This window comes from Elephas maximus, chromosome 21, assembly GCF_024166365.1.
Source record: "Elephas maximus indicus isolate mEleMax1 chromosome 21, mEleMax1 primary haplotype, whole genome shotgun sequence".
Classification (NCBI taxonomy): Eukaryota; Metazoa; Chordata; class Mammalia; order Proboscidea; family Elephantidae; genus Elephas; species Elephas maximus.
In genome coordinates this window covers 50815467-50836020 of record NC_064839.1, presented here as the reverse complement: position 1 = coordinate 50836020, position 20554 = coordinate 50815467, and the positions used below count along the sequence as shown (strand labels likewise).

General features: G+C 45.8%; 1 protein-coding gene across 2 annotated transcripts in view; it reads left to right on the top strand.

Moving 5' to 3' along the window:
- Positions 1-14352, top strand: part of ZDHHC7 (zinc finger DHHC-type palmitoyltransferase 7) — a 34644-nt gene extending 20292 nt beyond the window's left edge. For both annotated transcript variants that reach the window (XM_049864209.1, XM_049864210.1), the window contains exons 4-8: positions 5121-5245; positions 7220-7316; positions 7777-7858; positions 9113-9243; positions 12959-14352. In XM_049864209.1, the coding sequence (XP_049720166.1) occupies positions 5121-5245; positions 7220-7316; positions 7777-7858; positions 9113-9243; positions 12959-13135 (612 nt within the window). In that variant the 3' untranslated portion in view covers positions 13136-14352. The remainder of the gene's footprint in view (positions 1-5120; positions 5246-7219; positions 7317-7776; positions 7859-9112; positions 9244-12958) is intronic.
- Positions 14353-20554: the final 6202 nt, after the last annotated feature.

The following is a 20554-nucleotide window of genomic DNA, read 5'->3' as shown; positions in this document are numbered from 1 at the left end:
TTCCGACTCATAGCGACCCTATAGGACAGAGTAGAACTACCCCATAGAGTTTCCAAGGCGCACCTGGCGGATTCGAACTGCCTACCCTTTGGTTAGCAGCTGTAGCACTTAACCACTATGCCACCAGGTTTTCCATATATGTATGTATATATACAAATATATTGAAAAAGCCAGGTGGGAATGTCAAATGGTACAACCACTTTGAAAATCGATTTGGCGCTTTCTTAAAAAGTTAGAAATAGAACTACCATATGATCCAGCAATCCCACTCCTTGGAATATACCCTAGAGAAATAAGAGCCTTTATACGAACAGATATATGCACTCCCATGTTTATTGCAGCAGTGTTTACAATAGCAAAAACATGGAAGCAACCATGGTGCCCATCAACGGATGAATGTATAAATTATGGTATATTCACACAATGGAATACTACGCATCGATAAAGAACAGTGAGGAACCTGTGAAACATTTCATAACATGGAGGAACCTGGAAGGCATTATGCTGAGTGAAATTAGTCAGTTGCAAAAGGACAAATATTGTATAAGACCACTATTATAAGAACTTCAGAAATAGCTTAAATTGAGAAGAGAACATTCTTTTGTGGTTACGAGAGGGAGGAGGGAGGGAGGGTGGGAGAGGGGTATTCACTAATTAGATAGTAGATAAGAACTACTTTAGGTGAAGGGAAAGACAGCACACAATACAGAGGAGGTCAGCACAATTGGACTAAACCAAAAACAGAAGTTTCCTGAATAAACTGAATGCTTCGAAGGCCAGCGTAGCAGGGGCGGGAGTCTGGGGACCATGGTTTCAGGGGACATCTAAGTCAATTGGCATAGTAAAATCTATTAACAAAACATTCTGCATATCCCACTTTGAAGAGTGGCGTCTGGGGTCTTAAACCCTAGCAAGCGGCCATCTAAGATGCATCAATTGGTCTCAACCCACCTGGATCAAAGGAGCATGAAGAACACCAAGGACACAAGGTGATTACGAGCCCAAGAGACAGAAAGGGCCACATGAACCATCGACTACATCATCCTGAGACCAGAAGAACTATATGGTGCCTGGCTACAACCGATGACTGCCCTGACAGAGAACGCAACAGAGAACCCCTGAGGGAGCAGGAGAGCAGTGGGATGCAGACCCCAAATTCTCATAAGACCAGACTTGATGGTCTGACTGAGACTAGGAGGACTCCAGTGGTCATGGCCCCCAGACCTTCTGTTGGCCCAGGACAGGAACCATTCCCGAAGCCAACTCTTCAGAAATGGATTGGACTGGACAGTGGGTTGGAGAGGGATGCTGGTGAGGAGTGAGCTTCTTGGATCAGGTGGACACTTGAGACTATGTTGGCATCTCCTGCCTGGAGGGGAGATGAGAGGGTGGAGGGGGTTAGAAGCTGGCAAAAAGGACACGAAAAGAGAGAGTGGAGGGAGAGAGCAGACTGTCTCATTAGGGGGAGAGCAATTGGGAGTGTGTAGCAGGGCGTATATGGGTTTTTGTGTGAGAGACTGACTTGATTTGTAAACTTTCACTTAAAGCACAATAAAAATTATTAAAAAAAAAAAAAAAGCCAAATGAAACCCATTGCCGTTGAGTCAATTCTAATTCATCGCAATCCTATAGGACAGAGTAGAACTACCCCATTGAGTTTCTAAGGCTGTAATCTTTATGGGAGCAGACTGCCACATCTTTATCCTGCGGGGCAGCTGCTGGGTTCAAACCACTGACCTTTTGGTTAGCAGCTGAGCGCTTTAACCACTGTGCCAGCAGGGCTCCTTAAAAATATATATGGTGTGTGTGTGTGTATACACACAACATATATATATGCTGCTGCTGTTAGGTGCTGTCAAGTCATTTCCTACTCATAGTGACCCGATGTCCAAAAGAACAAAACACTGCCCAGTCCTGCACCATCCTCACCATCTTTGCTGCATTTGAGCTCATTGTAGCAGCCACTACGTCAATCCATCTCGTTGAGGGCTTTCCTCGTTTTTGCTGACCCTCTACCAATCATGATGTCCTTTTCCAGGGATTGGTCCCTCCTGATGACATGTCCAAAGTACATGAGAGACAAAGCCTCGCCATCCTCATTTCTAAGGAGCATTCTGGCTGTATTTCTTCCAAGACAGATTTGTTCATTCTTCTGAATGAACAAATGACCATGGTAATATTCAATATTCTTTGCCAACACCGTAATTCAAAGGCATCAGCTCTTTGGTCTTCCTTATTCATTATCCAGTTTTCTTAGGCATATGAGGCGATTGAAAATACCATGGCTTGGGTCAGGCACACCTTAGTCCTCCAAGTAATATCTTTGGTTTTTAACACTTTAAAGAGGTGTTTTGCAGCACATTTGCCCAATGCAGTATGTTTGGTTTCTTGACTGCTGCTTCCATGGGTGTTGATTATGGATCCAAGTAAAATGAAATCTTTGACAACTCCAGTATTTTCTCCATTTATCATGATGTTGCTTATTGGTCCAGTTGTGAGAAATTTTTTTTTTCTTAATTATATTTTGTTGTTGAGAATATACACAGCAAAACATAACATCAATTCAGTAGTTTCTACAGGTACAATTTAGTGACATTGACTATATTCTTTGAGTTGTGCAGCCATTCTCTCCCTCCTTTTCTGAGTTAGTTCCTCCCTCATTAATGTAAACTCGCTGTCCCCCTAAGGTTTTTATCTGATCTTGTTAATTTGATCTCGTATAGGTAGTTCTTAAAAGAGAGCATAATGCTTAAGGCAGACCTTTTTTACTAGTTAAGGTAAACTTTTATTTGGTTTTAAGAAGACTTCAGGGGATGTTTTTGGTTTAAGGTTTAAAGATTATGTCAGGGCCATAGTTTCAGGGGTTTATCCACCCTCCATGGTTCCAGAAAGTCTAGAGTCCAGGAGAATTTGAAGTTATGTTCTGCATTTTTCCCCCTTTTGATCAGGATTTGTCTCTGGAACCTTTGATCAAAATGTTCAGTAATGGTAGCCAGGCACCATCCAGTTCTGTTCTCACGGCAAAGGAGGCAGTTGTTCGGAGAGGGAGTTAGCCACACATTTTGTATCTTCCTCCTATTCCTGACTCTCCTTCCTCTGTTGCTCCAGATGAATAGAGACCAATCGTTGTGCCTTGGATGGTCACTTGCAAGCTTTTAAGGCTCGAGGCACTATGCAATGAACTAGGAGGTAGAACCAAAGCATTAAGCATGATATTAGGCCAGCTAACTAGGATCCCAGGAAACCATGACCTTAAACCACCAAACCAAGGAGCCGAATCCCATGAGGGGTTTGGTTGTACATAAGCACCCTCGGCAGCTATTCTTTTTTTGTGCTTTAGGTGAAAGTTGACAGCTTGTTATTTTCTTATTCAAAACTTTATACACATACTATTTTGTGACATTGGTTGCAATCCCCACAATGTGACAGTATGCTCTCCTTTCCATTCTGGGTTCCCTGTGTCCGTCCGTCCAGTTCCTGTCCCTTCTGGTCTCCCCATCTTGCTTTTGGACAGGAGTTGCCCATTTGATCTCGTATATTTGATTGAAATAAGAAGCACGTTCCTCATGTGCGTTAATTGTTTTATAGGCTTGTTTAATCTTTATCTGAAAAGTGGGCTTTGGGAGTGGTTTCAGTTCTGAGTTAGCAGAGTGTCCAGGGGCCATAGTCTCAGGGGTTCCTCCAGTCTCTGTCAGACCAGTAAGGCTGGTCTTTTTTGTGTGAATTTGAATTGTGTTCTACATTTTTCTCCCGTTCTGTCCGGGATCCTGTATTGTGATCCCCGTTAGAATGGTTGGTGGTGGTAGCCAGGCATCATCTAGTTCTGGGCTTAGGCTGGTGGAGGCTGTGGTTCATGAGGTCCTTTAGTCCTTTGGGCGGCTGTTCATTTGTTGTTGTTGTAAATACATCTAGCACACAACTCTTGCCAGTTCAACTTTCTACAGGTGTACAACTTACTGGCAGCACTTAGAACAATCGGCTGTGTAACTCTACCCTTAATTAATGTGAGTTTTCCATCACTGTAAACTGAAACTCAGTATTCCGTAAGCAATGACCTTCTCTTTCCCCCTCCCTCTCGTCCCTGGTAACTACTAATAAATTTTGGTCTCTGTATATTTGCCTTTTCTTGTCTTTGTATATAAGTGAGGGCATATAGTATTTGTCCTTTTGTGATTGGCTTATTTCACTCAGCATAATGTCATCAAACTTCTTGCTTATTAATACTGTAAGGAGGTCTTTTGCAGCAGATTTGCCTAATGCAATATGTTGTTTGACTTCTTGACTGTTGTTTCTGTGGGTGTTGATTGTGGATCCAAGTAGAATGAAATCCTTGACAACTTCAGTATTTTCTCTATATATTATGATGTTGCTCATTGGTCTAGTTGTGAGGGTTTTTGTTTATGTTGAGGTGTAAACCATACTGAAGGCTGAGTCTTTGATCTTCATCAGTACTTCAAGTCGTCCTCGCTTTCAGCAAGCAATGTTGTATCACCGGTTGTTAGTGAGTCTTCCTCCGGTTCTGATGCCACATTCTTCTTTTTATCGTCCAGCTTCTTTGATTATTTGCTCAGCATATAGATGAAATAAGTATGGTGAAAGGATACAACTCTGATGCACACCCTTCCTAATTTTAAACCACACAGTATCCCCTCGTTCTGTTCAAACGACTACCTCTTAGTCTGTGTATAGGTTCCGTCCACATGAGCACAATTAAGTGTTAGGAAATTCCCATTCTTCACAATGTTATCCATAATTTGTTATCCACACAGTTGAATGCCTTTGCATAGTCAGTAAAACAGGTAAATATCTTTCTGGCATTCTCTGCTTTCAGCCGTGATCCATCTGACATCAGCAGTGATACACCCTCGTTCCATGTCCTCTTCTGAATCAGCTTGAATTTCAGGCAGTTCCCTGTAGATATACTGCTGTAACTGGTTTTGAATTATCTTCAGCAAAATTTTGCTTGCCTGTGATAGTAATGATATTGTTTGATGATTTCCACTTTCAGCATTTTGGTTTATATGTATATATGTAAAATGTCTTAAGATGAACTCCTCCGCTTACTGATTTTTTTTTCTTAACCTTCTCCCCAGCTAAAATGCATTCTTATTAAACCATAGGGAGCAGTACCCAAAGGAAATGCTACGAAGGAGTACATGGAGAGCCTGCAGCTGAAGCCGGGCGAGGTCATTTACAAGTGCCCCAAGTGCTGCTGTATCAAGCCGGAGCGTGCACACCATTGCAGGTACCCGCTGCTCTGGTGGGCTTGCACGGCACCACTTCTGCTATCCGTAGGCTGTGCCTGCACGAGGGGCCTGGGTAGCACCGCATGACTGCACTGGGGTATGAACCTAGGCTCTGTTCACAACTGTAGGTGCCCTCTCCTTTTCGTCATAGAGAGTTAAGTCCAAAGTCTAATGCCAGCTGAAGGCCTCAGAGCTTGCCAGCAGTTCTCAAACAGTGCAAGCTTGGGGTCCCTTTCAGCCAGAGGAGACTCACTGTGGGCCATGGCCAGAGGACGTGATGGAGCAGCCTCCTTTGTTTTGATGGCATGGCTGCCACAGGCTGGCGTCCGTGTCCTCAGCATTTATCGGGCATGTCTTGCGAGGAGTCCAGTAGAAATGTTTAGCCTCCTTGCCTTCCCCATGGCCATTTGCCCTGCATCTGGGTCTTCCAGCCAGGTAGTTAGAGGGGTTTTTGTGCGTTCAGTTTTGCCCTGACCCGGTGTGACATTGCCATGTAGATGCTAGGTTCTTTGGGACATGCTCCCAAACATCAGTTATTATTTTATATATAGATATAGATTTTACATATAGATTATTTTTTTAAGGGAACATAAACAAAGTCCAGGTTATATATTTGTTCTCTGAGTACCCTCCTCTTCTTATGCTCTCCTGCTGGTTGTCCTTGAGTTTTGTATGCCTCCCTTTAGCTCTTCCTGCTCCTGACTCTTACATATTCTGTTTGCTTTAGAGAAGCTGGGCTGTGGCTATTTCTGAGACAGTAACGCCTGACAGTCTGGATTGGTATCTCCCATTCCTTGCATTCGTGGTTACAAGTCCCTGGAACAGAGTTCTTTCTTCCGTCCTTCCAGTGAAGGAGCAGAGCTGTGCTTAGAGCCTTTCTCATGGTGGGCATCACTTGCAGAGATGAGCAAATGAGGCTGAGCTGGAAGTCATTTAATGGAGAAAACGAAGAAAGGGAGTTTCCTCTAGTTGATGGCTAGGAAAAGTTTTCAAAGGCTCATTTCCACAGAGTTGGGCAAGAAAGTTAAAAAAAGATGAGATAGAAAGGACATGAGGGTCACCTGGGGTTGGGGCTGGGAGTGGGGAGCGACTGCTAATGGGCATGAAACTCCTTTTTGGGGTGATGGAAATGTTCCACAATTAGATCGTGGTGATGGCTGCACAACTCTGCAAATATACTCAGAATCATTGAATTGTACATGGAAAATGGTGGGTGTTTATGGTATGTAAGGTTTTTTTTTTTTAAGGTAAAAGTGGAGATTTTGTTTTTTGCTGGAGTAGACTTATACCCTGCAAGCTGGTGAAACTGGGAACAATATCGACAGGTGTGCCAGTGAACCAGAAGGTGATGCTGTTACAGACTGTATGCCTGGAGTTAGGAGATCTGCTGTCGCAGGTGTTTAGCTTGTTGTAGTTAAAGGTGCAAGCTATTTCTAAAAAATAATTGATAGCAAGTTAGCTGCTTAAAATCTGAGGTATGGAATATTTTGGGAAAAAAAAATACAACTGTAAAAACAATGGGTATGTAGTTGAGTGACTGCAGACGAATATGGTTTGAGTGGTAGAAATCATTTGAAGATACTGAGAAGTTTTCTTTCCCGAAGGCTTAAGTTCCGTTCTTGTTTTTTATTGGTGTAGACTTATAGCCTGCAAGTTGAACAAAACTGATATGTATGCACGATACAGTTCTAACTGGAAAGTCTGACAATTTACAAACTATGGTTCAGTGTAACTTTTTGGCTCTTAACCTACTATTCCACCAAATGTTCTCCTTAGGAAGCAGAAGACATTTGGATTAATTGAGAATCATCACCTTTCAATCAGTGTAGTCAGTCTGTGTTGTGGATATTGTTCCAGTATGACTGATAGGTTAGAATATGTGCTCGAACTTGTCTGGCCTCAGGCTTTATTTGGCTGTCTTCCTCTGGCTTCCTCAGAGCCGGGAACACTAACACCAGACCTCTCCTTTTCAGTATATGCAAGAGATGCATCCGGAAAATGGACCACCACTGCCCCTGGGTGAACAACTGTGTGGGAGAGAAGAATCAGAGGTTTTTTGTGCTCTTCACTGTGAGTAAAAATGCATTTGTAGTGACTTGTATCAAATGTGGAACTAGCATGGATTAGGGACACTTACTCTTAACATCAGACCGGTCTCCTCGTCAGCCTTTTCCCCAGGATGCAGACAGTGACGCTGGGCTGTGTTGCTAGAAAGTGGTCTCGTAGATGCTGTTTGTATTGTTTTAGGTGTTTGCTGTGGCTTAATTCTCTCTCCAGTGCTTTAAGGCACCATTGTTAATAGGATCTTCTTTAAGTGTTCTATAACTTATTTCCCTACTGTGTATTTTTCTAAAAAATTATTTTACTTGGTCCGATATGATCTCCTGTAGGCAACAGTAACTACCGCAGTTTATTCCTTCACTCATTAATTTTATTGACAAATGAAGTGGAGTAAACATAATACTGATCAGTCTTCGTTCTAGAAATATTCAGTTGCTTACAAGTAACAACCGATTTCCCCTCGTTCTAGATGTACATAGCTCTGTCTTCAGTCCATGCTCTGATTCTCTGTGGATTTCAGTTTTTTTCCTGTGTCCGAGGGCAGTGGACAGGTAAGTGGATGTTTTCTGTGTCGTTGCTAGAAGTGTGTGCTCTTGCATGAAGAGGGAAAAGGCTTTAAAGGAAGAAGTGAATTTTCTAGTTTTGAAGGAGATCCTTGCACCACTTCAGGAATTTGTTGGATTATTTTAGAAAAGACTATGGGTAAACCATAATATGCCTAGCCATTTTGCTAGTATAATGAAGCCATGTAACTTCTCCCTTAACCAATTATATTAATTTCTACTACCAACTGCCATCAAGTCGATTCCAACTCATAGTGACCCTGTAGGTCAGAGTAGAACTGCCTCATAGGGTTTCCAAGGCCGTAATCTTGACGGAGTCTGGTGGCGCAGTAGTTAAGAGCTCAGGCTGCTAACCAAAAGGTCAGCAGTTTGAATCCACCAGCTGCTCCTTGGAAACCCTACAGGGCAATTCTACTCTGTCCTATAGGGTCACTCTGAGTTGGCATTGACTTGACAGCAATGGGGTTTGGTTGTTTTTTGGACTCTATATGGATGGCCGTGGGTTTAGGTTTTTTTTGGATATGGAAGCAGATTGCCACATTTTTCTCCTATGGAGTGGCTGATGGGTTCGAACAGCCTACCTTTTGGTTAGTAACCGAGTGCTTAACTGCTATGCCACCAAGGCGCCTTATAATTTCAACTAAGTAATTTTATTTGCATCTTCCAGATTTTGAGACTAGTGGGAAATTAGTAGTATTCTCGCCAAGCTTGTCATTGATTTCTGGTTAACTAGCTAACCATAGCTCAGGGTGATCTTTTGCATTACTTAATAAGAGTGAGCAAGTGGAGTCACTGCTACGTTGATTGTCCAGCCATAGATGTGCAGACAGTCAGTGCAGAGCCTCACACCCTGGGGGCAGGCAGGGGTAGTCTCCTATGTGTATCCCTCCTGCAGAGGTCACACACAGGTGTAGGTAAGCATGGCTATTTCCTGGTTTTAATTGGATATAGTAAGCAACTTAATGTACATATGCAGTGTTGATATGCAGTGTTGATAGAAATCGCAGTTAGTGAGGAAACTGGTGTGAATTTATTTTCTGGAAGGACCGGCCTCCTCTGCTCCTTGGTGAGCAACACAGGTGTCTCCTTATAAAACAAGCACATTCTTCCACCTGAGCTAGGTGGAGGGTGGCCTGGGCCTGGGGTGATTTCTTGCCCGGGTCACATATCCCAGCACTCTGCGGTTTGGGATGTTCGTTATACTCTTATGTCCAGCCATAACGCACTTTCTCTTGTTCACAGAATGCAGTGATTTTTCACCACCAATAACTGTAATCCTGTTGATCTTCCTGTGCCTTGAGGGTCTTCTGTTTTTCACTTTCACTGCAGTTATGTTCGGCACCCAAATCCACTCAATATGCAACGATGAAACGGTATGCTTCCTTTTCTGCTGTCTGCCTAGTATTTGGTCCAAGCCTGAGTGAATGGGAAGTACTAATGCCCATGACAGATGCATGTGTCTGAACTCAGGAGATTAATTGGGATATTAATTGAACGGCCTCGATAAGCATAGACCAGTTCACTGTGTTCATTATTTTATTATGCACAGAGTGTATTTTAAGTATCAGTTTGATTTGAAAGTCAACAGAGCCAGACAATAGAGCCAGCAAATTCCCAGTTTCCAGGAGACCCAGCCCCCTGTAGTAGGTGAGTGAGTTCAGGGATCAAGTGCCTTCTTGGCCCTGGACATGCAGGCCTCGAGTAGGCACTCGGTAAATATTTGTACGGGGTAATGAATGGATAAAAGTGTCCGTGCCCTAGTGTGGAAAACCAGCTCCCTCCTGTTACCCTCGTGGCTGTCTGAGTTGTGGCCCCAGCTTGTGTCCCACGCAGGCCTTCCTGTCCTCTACCCCACCCTGCCTTCTCTGCTGTTGGTCTGGCCAACAGCTGCGGCCCAGCTGTGCTCACAGAGGCCGTGTGGGGTCTGGGTCAGGGACGAAGCAGGAACTTGCTTTCTCTTCCAGTTCTCAGTGACCCTTACGCTCTTCTGTGTGTGATCCTGACATGTGATGAGTAAAACACAGGCCAGTCTGTAGGTGCAGAGAGCAGGAGTCCAACCAGCTACTTAGAGTGTAAATGTAGAGGACTTTGGGTTGAACATAGATCTGCTAACTTGGCATATTGCCCTTGGTACTGGTGTTCTCCAGTCACATATTTCCACTTTCTCTATGCTGTTTATTTGGGTTTTAGAGGAGGGTTGATAAATAACACTGCTTCCATCTCCAAGTTTGGAACAAGATGCGTATCTCAGACAATTATCAAAGAAACTCCGAGGGTCTGTAGTAGTGGGGTTGATGAAGTGCTCCAGCTTCTTTTTCCTGCCTTCACTAAGGACAGGGGAACATGTGCCCGAACTCCTCTCTTTCCGCCAGGGAGCATGTTCAGCAGAAGGGTCTTGAGTGGCATGGTCCGTCTGTCTTGCTCTCTTGTATCGGGCCACCCCTAGTTTGGGAGTGCAATCGAAGTACAGAGTAGGTGGTTCAGAAATATTCTCAGTGGAAGCACCACCTTCAGTTCTATCAATTTAGAAGGCATTTCTTAGCTGAGAGTTGCATGTGTAACTCAACATCAAGAGATTTGGTGCTGGCATGTACAGAAAGAACTTTCTAGCACCTGGCATGTGGTTACCTATGCGGCTGCAAGGTCCCATTCGCTGTAGGTGATCATGCAGAGTTGTACTCGTCAGAGTCTCTAGGAGGAGTGGGCTATGGATTAAACCAGCAGATCACCGTGGTTACCAGCGCTTACCTCAGTTAGCTTTGTGGGCCTGGCCTCACTGCACTGTACGCATGTTCACTCTCTTTGCATTTGGTGCTCCTATTGCCCCGCTGTATGAATGAGGAAACTGAGACACAGATGGGTTAAGTCACTTGTCCAAGGGCCCACAGTTTGCAGCTAATTGGTCTGAATTGGCTCCCAGCTATCTGGCTGGGTGCCCTCAGCGTGCTGACCTCTGTGGTTGGTTTGGGGTTCCCATCATTACCTTGGAAGGTGGTGTACGGGCCATGTCCCTGTGGGGCAGTGTTTCTCAAGGTAGCAGCGCAGTCAGATCACTTTGGGTCCCACCCTAAGCCAACTGAATCTGAACCTTGGGGAGGGAGGACCCAGGCATCAGTACCTTTTAGAGTCTTTGAGTCTGCAGCCTTCTCTGCAGGGCTGTCTCCTCCTTGAAGTCCATACATGGGAGCAGCATTGACACTGGGCACACTCAGGCTGTGCACCACCTCCATGTGGCACAGGCACATGTCTTCTCAGGACCCGATGCTCCAAAGCTCAGGCTGTATACCATCCCATGGGACACAGGTGCCCATCCACACAGCCTTCTCAGGATCCCATGCTCCAGAGCTCAACAGTGGGATCTTAGTAATACCTTGTTAGGACCCCAAGGTGATGTGAGGCCTTATTCATTCTGTTTGGGGTGTGAGGGAACATCTTTGTTATAATGTGGGATTCCTTTTCCTCTGTGCATGAATGTATCTTCTAAATTTAAGCAGAAATCATTCAGAAAATTGTAAACTGAGGTACAGACTTGGTTATCTGTATAATGCATTTTTTCTAGCTTGCGTGGGTGGCATGTCTGAGGAAGACAGTGAGCCTCTGTAGAAAAACGCAAACCCCTGTTCAAACTAGTTGGCTGTCAGGTGCGAGGTGGTTCTTGGGATATGCTGGGTTGCATATTGTTATCCCCGGTGTTCTGTGACAATGTCATGTTTATTGAAGCCCATGGGACTAAGAGTTGTGTTCGAAAGAATACAGCTGGATGAACCCCAGTGTTGGTTAAGAGCCCACCCAGGGGAATACTCTCATGGGGAAAGTTTTTATAGAAAGCCTCTCATGCCCGTGACTCAGGATATTACGTAGGAAACAGGGCTGACCGGCATGTGGATGCTGCCGCACTGGTATGAAGCATTACTGATGGAAGCTGACAGGAGACACAAGGCGGCCCAAGTGAGGCCCGGGGTCTTAATTAGCTGTGACAGTGAGCTGCTTGCCCACAAAGTTTTTCCTCTGTTCTGGGCGTCCTGGCCTGCACGGGAGGTTTTGGTCTGTCTTTGTGCCCAGTGGAGGGTGCTGAGCGAGTTGCCGCAGTGATGGGCAGGCACGGAGCCCATGCTGCTCTAGACATTGCACATCTTACCTGCCTTGTCTGCCCCACCTAAGACGGACCCACTCAGATATCCACCTTATCAACTGTGTCTTTTCAGGAGCATGCCTTTTCTAATTGGGAAAGAACGAACATTCCATCAAGAGATATACAGAGGCAGAAAGGGCAGGAGTAATAAGAGCAGTCAGCGTTCGTTGAACCTTGCCCTGCGCCTGGCCCAGGTGTGGTAGCTGCCAAAGCTTATGCCAATTGCCGGATCCAGGGAAGGGCACCTGCTCTGCTGCCTACTCAGAGCCCACACTTTGCTTGAATTCCTCGTCTTAAAATGAAACAGCTTAGGGCCACGTAAACATCAGCCTGAGACCAGAAGAATTAGATGGTGCCCAGCTACAACCGATGACTGCCCTGGCAAGGAACACAACAGAGAACCCCTGAGGGAGCAGGAGAGCAGTGGGATGCAGACCCCAAATTCTCATAAAAGACCAGACTTAATGGTCTGACTGAGACTAGAAGGACCCCAGTGGTCCTGGCCCTCAGACCTTCTGTTAGCCCAAGACAGGAACCATTCCCAAAGCCAACTCTTCAGACAGGGATTGGACTGGACAATGGGATAGAAAAAGATGCTGGTGAAGAATGAGCTTCTTGAATCAAGTAGACACTTGAGACTAAGTTGGCATCTCCTATCTGGAGGGGAGATGAGAGGGTAGAGGGGTTTAGAAGCTGGCAGAATGGACATGAAAAGAGAAAGTAGAGGGAAGGAGTGTGCTGTCTCATTAGGGGTAGAGCAATTAGGAGTATATAGCAAGGTGTGTATAAATTTTTGTATGAGAGACTGACTTGATTTGTAAACTTTCACTTAAAGCAGAATAAAAATTAAAGAAACAGCTTTCTGCAGTTTGAGGTGTTGCCCCATTTGAAACACTCAGCCAAGCCTTTGTCTGTCGGGTGGTGCTGTCAACCTCTTGCTTTTCTTTTGGCTCCAGGAGATCGAGAGACTGAAAAGCGAAAAGCCCACGTGGGAGCGGAGGCTTCGCTGGGAAGGGATGAAGTCTGTCTTTGGGGGTCCCCCCTCACTCCTCTGGATAAATCCGTTTGTAGGATTTCGATTCAGGCGGCTGCAGATGAGAACCAGGAAAGGAGGCCCGGAGTTCTCTGTTTAAGGCTGCTTATCATGCTGGAACTTGCTCACATACTTTAAATTATTTATTCGGAGTCTGAAAGGGTATCAGCAGCTCATCTGTGACCAGTAGGGCAAACTGAACCTACACAAACCAATTGCTTGCAGCAAGCAGAATTTTATATATTTATAGTCACAGGTGGCAGATTTTCCAAACCAATAACTGGACGATGCTCTGACCAGCGTTCACCCATACGACTGATGCACGGGGCGTGGCCACACCAAGAAGCCAAATGTCAGTATCTTCTTGCACAGTTAGGATTTTTGTTAAGAATACTTTGCGTTTTATAAGAAGCCGTTCGGGATGTTATATCGGTTGTTACAATCCTGTGAATGAGCTGCATTTTTCAGTCACGAAGAAGAAAAAAACCAACCCAGAAAACACGAATCCCCAGACTGGCCGCTCCAGGGAGTCCCTGTTTACCCGGGATTCACGAGTGCTCCCCGTGATCAGAGAGGGGCATTTACGTGGAAACACATCGTGGTCTTGATTCGCTCTGATGTTTACTTTGCACTGAAGTTGCAAAAGATCTGTGTGCCCGGAGCAGCCCTGGTGGGCTCCAGGTCCATGCCTGCTGCCTCCAGAAGTGGCATTCTTCAACCCTTTCAGCATATCCCATGTGCGTGCGTGTATGTGCGTGTGCGTGCCCTTGTGTTTTGAAACCAGCGGTGTTGTTGAGACGATATAACATTGAGTGGCTGCGAATGGCAAACAAGCTATTTTTTAGAAACCGACGTTTCAGGGAAGAGGGGTGAGCTGCTACGGTGCCCTCCTCTGGCAGGCTCACTGTGAATGAGCTGCTGCAGTGCCCTCCTCTGGTGGGCTCACTCTGAATGTATTGCAGATTGGAGAATATCTCTATCCAAAGAACAGTCATTCCCATGTGGTCCTGTATTTCCCTCCTGTTTTCGTTTTATTTTCAAATCTTAAGTACGTGAGGGCCTTAGAATGGATTTTTTTGTCTCCAGATGAGCAGTATAATAATGGCACCCTCGTAAGTGAAGAGCAAAGTCTTGTGGTGGCCTTGAACTTTGTGCAGCTCCATGCTGTGATGCCGTCATTGCTGTGCAGGGGAGGGGAGGCATGCCAATGGTGAAACACCACAAGAAACAAGGTGTTTGCCTGGTGACACCTCTGAGAAGGGGAGGGGACCGCAAGGCCACCCGCCCTCTGACAGGGGCAACTTTGTGCCTTGGTTGCAGGTGACAGTAGAAGACCAGAGTGAAAGCACTGAGCCAGGTGAAGAATAATCAGAGTGACAACAGCCTGTTTGATCTTGAATGTCATTTATGTTTGCTTTTCTACCCACCACACAAGTGATAAAATAGGGACCTTGATGCAGAACTTAAAATTACTCCAAAAAGCAAACGCTCTCCTCTCGGGGAACTTGCCTTAACCCTGCCTGATTTGTGCAGTTGATAGCAGATTCCAGAGGTCTTCCTTCAAGTTCGCCTCCCACGCTAAGAAAAGCTGGTGTTTCCCTCCTGTTCTGTTTACCTGTGGACTGTTTTATTATTTTTTTTTTTAAATTAATCTGTACCCGATCCTAATCAGGGCTTATACCACTGTTGATGCAAAATCACAAAAGGACCTACTTGATTTACCATTGGTAGCTAAGAACAAAACTGTGTGATGATTTTGAAATGGAACAAATCACTGGGGAAATGTGTGAGCTATTGGGAACGGACGTCACAGCCAGAGGAACAAGAGCACCTGTTGTGGGTGACCAGGAGATTGTCTTGCATATCCATTTGCACACCTGTTGTCTGGGTTGGACATGTGTATTGGGCTTCAATGTGAGGCTTTTAATAAGTGTATGTTGTTTATCAATAAACAAATTATTGAAGTGGTTGAATCCTGTAAGTCTTGGTAAAGTTGTGCAAGTCCAGTATACTTGCCTTTTCAGCCTCTTCTTTCAATGTAACTTTTATATGAAATAAAGTAACCAATTGACAGTTCTCAGAGACTTGATGAAGTGGCAGAAGTTCTTCATGGATGTCAGTGCGTCTTCGGTGGCTGGCCTGTCTTTCCTGTCCTCGGTACTGTCCTCAGCCCCCCGGTCGTCCTAGTCAGGCCAGTGCTGTTTCCCGACCTCTGAGTGCTTTAGTGCCGGTGATGGACTGCAACATCCCCTCCAAACCCTGGTCAGTCAGGTGTTACTCTCCCTGACTCGCCACACCCACATCCTACTGTTCTCTGGCTGTTTGATTGTAAATGGACTTGCATCCAGGGTCTTAGTTATCTAGTGCTGCTGTAACAGAAATACCACATGTGGGTGACTTTAACAAACAGAAATTTATTCTCTCACAGTTTAGGAAGCTAGAAGTCCAAAATTAGAGCACGGGCTCTAGGGGAAGGCTTTCTCTCTCTGCCAGCTCTGGAGAAAGGTTCTTCTCTGAGCTTCTGCTCCTGGACAGTCTCCATGCTGCTTGGCATCTCTCTTCCCCCATCTCTGCTCTCACACTTGTTTCAATCTCTTACATCTCAAAGGAGATTACTCAAAACACACCCTACAGTAACCCTGCTTCATTAACATAACAAAGACAACCCATTCCTAAATGGGATTATAACCACAGGCATAGATGTAGGATTTACAACACATATTTTTGGGGGACACAATTTGTAACATTCCATCCTTCTGTGCCAGAAATTCATGTCCTTCCCACATGCAAAACATATTCACCCCATCACATCACCCCAAAAATCTTAAATCAGCTCCACGTCTAAAATCTCATCTGCTGAATCATCTAAATCAAATATGGGTGAGACGTTAGGTGTCTTCCATCCTGGGGCAAAATCCTCTTCATGTGTGAACGTGTGAAATCTAGACTACAAGTTACCTGTTTCTAAAGTACAGTGGTGGAACAGGCACAAGGTAGACATTTCCACTACAAATGGGAGAAATTGGAGGGAAAGCAGGGATAATGGGGATCCAGCAAGTCCAAAAACCAACAGAACAATTTACTTTAGCTCTCAAGACTTGAAAATAACCCTCTGTTCTCTAAGACCACCTGGGCAATGCTTCTGCCCTCCAGACTCTGAGTGTTGGCCATGTCCCCTAGATTCTGGATGGAAGCCCCTCAGCCCTGGGCTTCAGCTCCACCTTCTAGGCCCACTGGGACAGTAACTCCGCTTCCCCGGCTTTGGGTGGCCCCATGCTCCTAGTCCAGCTGAGTGGCAACCCCACCCCCTTGGCCCTGGCAGGCCCCGTTGTTTTGCCCCTTGGGCATGGCAGCCCCACACCAGAATTGAATTGGAGAAGATCCGACTCTGAAACCTAGAAGGCTATGGCCCCACCCTTTGAAATCGAGAAGGCCCTGCTTCCTGTGGTCTTTCCAACAGATCTGCTGATCTCCAAGCTGTTCCAGGGATGGTCCTTTTCTTTTCTTGGAGAACAACAGATGTAGCTTCTTTGGCTTGTTTCCTGCCTGTACAATTCCAAGAGGCAGACAGCATTCTTGTCTTTCATTTTTTCTCTGTCCCCTTCAGTCTAAGCTGATGGGTTTCTGCTGTGGTAGTTGGTTAGCTCCATCAGTCACAGGCTTAGTCTCTTTAACAAAAGGTCATGTAGCCATATCCTTGGTGTTAATTCTAGGAAACGTGTCCTTAGTTTGTACAATAGAATCTTCCAAATCTTTGAGTTTTGTTTTCATTTTTAAGTCCATCTCTTTCCTCTTGCGCTTTACCATAAGCAGCAAGGAGAAACCATGTGGCCCCTTTTAAGATCTTGCTTAGAAATCGTCTCAGCCAAATATTCAAGTTCATCACTTACAAGTTCTGCAGTCCAACAAACATTTGAACGTAATGTAAACAAGTTCTTTGCCACTACATAAAAAGCAACACCCTTCCTGCCTTGTCGCATCACATGCTCATCATTTTAAAGCATCCCCAAACCCCCCAAAACAAACCCGTTGCCGTCCAGTCGATTCTGACTCATAGTGACCCTGTAGGACAGAGTAGGACCGCCCCACAGGGTCTCAAAGGCTGTAATCTTCACGGGAGCAGACTGCCATATCTTTCTTCTGAAAATCTCACCAGAAACATTTCTAGCAACATTCTGTTGCTGGCGCCATATGTATTCCCTGAGACAATAGAGACTCTCTATAGCTCTCCTCGCTTCCTTCTGAGCCCTCACCCAGAATTGCCTTTGATGTCCATAATTCTACCAACAGTCTTCAAAGCAAGCTAGGCTTTTGGTATTAAGTACCTTAAAACTCTTTCAGCTTCTACCCATTACCCACTTCTAAAACCACTTACACATTTTTAGGTATCTGTTGGAGCAGCACCCCATTCCCGGTACCAAATTCTTAGTAATCTAGAGCTGCTGCTATAACAGAAATACCAGGAGTTGATGGCTTTAACAAACAGATTTATTTTCTCACAGTTTTAGGAGACTGGAAGTCCGAATTCAGAGCTCCAGCTCTAGGGGAAGGCTTTCCCTTTTTGTTAGCTCTGGAGGAAAGTTCTTGTCTCTTCCGAGCTTCTGCTCCTGGGCAGTCTTCATGTGGCTTGACATCTGTCTTCCCCCATCTCTGCTTCTGTTTGCCTGTTTAATCTATCTCAGAAGAGATTGACTCAAGAACCCCCTACCGCTAATCCTGCCTCATTAACATAACAAAGACAACCCATTCCAAGTGAGATTATAATCACAGGCATATAACCAAAACCCGTTGCCATAGAGTTGATTGCGACTCATGGAAACTCCATAGGACAGAGTAGAACTGCCCCATAGGGTTTCCAAGGAGCAGCTGGTGGATTTAAACTTGACAACCTTTTGGTTAGCAGCCGAGGTCTTAGCCACTGCGCCACAGGGCTCCAACCACAGGCATAGAGGTTAGGATTTACAGCACATATTTTGAGGGGGAGACAATTTAACCCATAACATCCAGTTACTTTGTCCTAAGCATCTGTGCAATCATTTTTCTAGCTCACAGAAAAGTAAAAAATATGAAAAAAATCTCTACCATCCAATCTTTCGTACGTACCACTTCATTTTAGTCATTCCACAAATGTGTCTAATGTTTGCACTGTCAGGGCCCCCTCACAGGTATATGGAGAAGGGGACCTCATACAGCCGAGGAGGGAAGATGGCCAAGTGTGCACATAGCCAGAAACACAGGCCTGTGGGGCTGGGTCCTCCCAAGAGCTCCTAATGGGGAGAAGCAGGCCTGGCTGGGGTGACCTGAGGATGCTGCCTTCCAGCCAGAATTACAGGAACAAACCCAGGGGGACAACAGAGGCTTGGAAGGAGCCCTGTGAGTGCCTGCCATCATCATCACTACCATCTGTTGAGGGCCTGCTGTGTGCTGGTACTGAACCTTCCCAGCAACCTTGTGAGGTGGGTATTAGTAACCCCACTATGTATTGGCCGGAACCAGGACCCCAAAACATGTCTGTTCAACTTGCAGCCCATGTTCTTAACTACTGAATCACACTACCCCTTCGTATAGCAATCTGGAAACTTCTAAGGATGTGCTGATGGGCCTGGAAAACAGGGCTGTGTAACTCTGATTATCCGAGTCTGGGTGCAGGTGCTGGATTGGCCAGCAGGACAGGAGTGGGTGGTGAGTCTCAACCTTGCTGATGGGGGCTGAAGGAGGTGGCACATCACTGGTCAGGGTTCTTGGGGTGGGGAAGTGGGGTCGGGGAAGGGTCCCTGAAGCAGCATCAGCCTCCCCTGGAGCTTCTTATTAAGCTTGCTTAACCTGCGTCATTATCTCCATTTTACAGATGGGGAAACTGATGTGCAGAGAAGGTGCTCAGGAGCACATAGCTACCACCCGGCGACTGTATTACGTTTAACATGATTAACATAAGCTATTTAATAATAATTATGAAAATAGTGAATTATAATGGCAACTACAATAAACAATTATTAGACAATAATCTTAAGTAATTATATTTAATAACAGTTATCTAATAATTATTATTTTAACTGCAATTATAATGGCAAAGGTTTATGGTAGGGGCTGACCTCTGGCTCACCTGATTCTGCAAGGCAGCTTTAGGACCTGGGATGTGCTTGGTCCCTTCCACAAGAATCAAGAACTGCTGTTTCATAGACTTGCACATGTCACTGATGGTGGCCGCCTTGGTGGACATGGTGAGGTGCACATAGGGCTGGGGGCTGGTACCACAGGGAGAGAAGGGTTGGCCTCTCAGCTTGGCATCTGTGAAATGTCCACCAGAGGGCGCCACGAGACAGCAAATGTCCACACTGCCCAGGTCACAAAACCAGGTTTACAGTGGGCTCACGCATCCAGTCATCCCACAGATATTTATTGAACACCTACTATGTGCTGGTGAGACCTCTCCCGTCAAAGGTGAAGACAGTCCATAGACACAAATACAAGACACTGAATATAGAATTACATATTGTGGTCAGTGCTGTGAACAGTGGCAAGGAGAGAGGGACATCAGAGGGGCCCCAGGAGGGGTAAAGAGGGATGAGTGGTGGAGGCAAGGCAACAGCATGTGCAAAGGCCCTGAGGCAAGCAAGGGCTGGGGATGGGGGGTTGCTGCACACCCATTGTGGGTGTGATTTTTCATTTCTTTAAAGGCAGTGTGGGATTAGACCTGGTTAAACCACACAGTGCTAGGGCTAGAAGAGTTCATCAGAGTTTTAGAGAAGGCACTGAGGGTTAACACGTGCTGAGGGCCACCGGGCTGGGAGAGGTTGGAGACTCATCAAAGCACGGTTTCATGAACGGGACTTAGGACTCTCATGCGTTTCCCAGGCCATTGCTCCCAAAGCACAGCAGAGCAGACATGAAGCAGGCCTCTTGAAAATGAGAAACTTCAGAGACATTTCCTCTTGGATGGGTCATTGGGAGTTCTTAGGTGGATGAGGAGCATGTTTGGAGGCGGGGTAGCATCTGCCGTGAAAATCCACCCTGGTATGAGTGGCCAGGAGGGTCTGTGCTGGCCCTTCTCTGCCAGGGTGAGACCCAGCCATCCACAGCATGAAGGACAGCTGCTGCTAGGTGGCCTTGAAAGTCAGCGGTGGCCCAACCCTGTGAAGTCTCCAGAACCCCCTGCATCAGAATCCTGGGCACAGCCCCCAGAAAATGGGGTTCAGCAGCAGGGTCAGGCCTGGGAATTGGCATTTTAAGCCAAGGGCCTTGGGGCAGAAGAGCTGTTGGCAAACACCCCAGTGTGCCACAGAAAGAGTTCCACCCAAAATGGTTAACACAGGTTTCTTAAGCTCAGCACTGCTGACATTTGGAGCTGGGTCATTCACTGAGGTGGAGGCTGCTCTGGGTGTTATGAGATGTTGAACAGCATCCCTGGCCCCCACCCACGAGATGCCGGTGCACCTCTCCAAGTTATGACAACTAAAAATGTCTCTGGATTTGGCCAGATGATCTCGGATGGGGGTAGAGGGCAAAAACCAAAAACCCA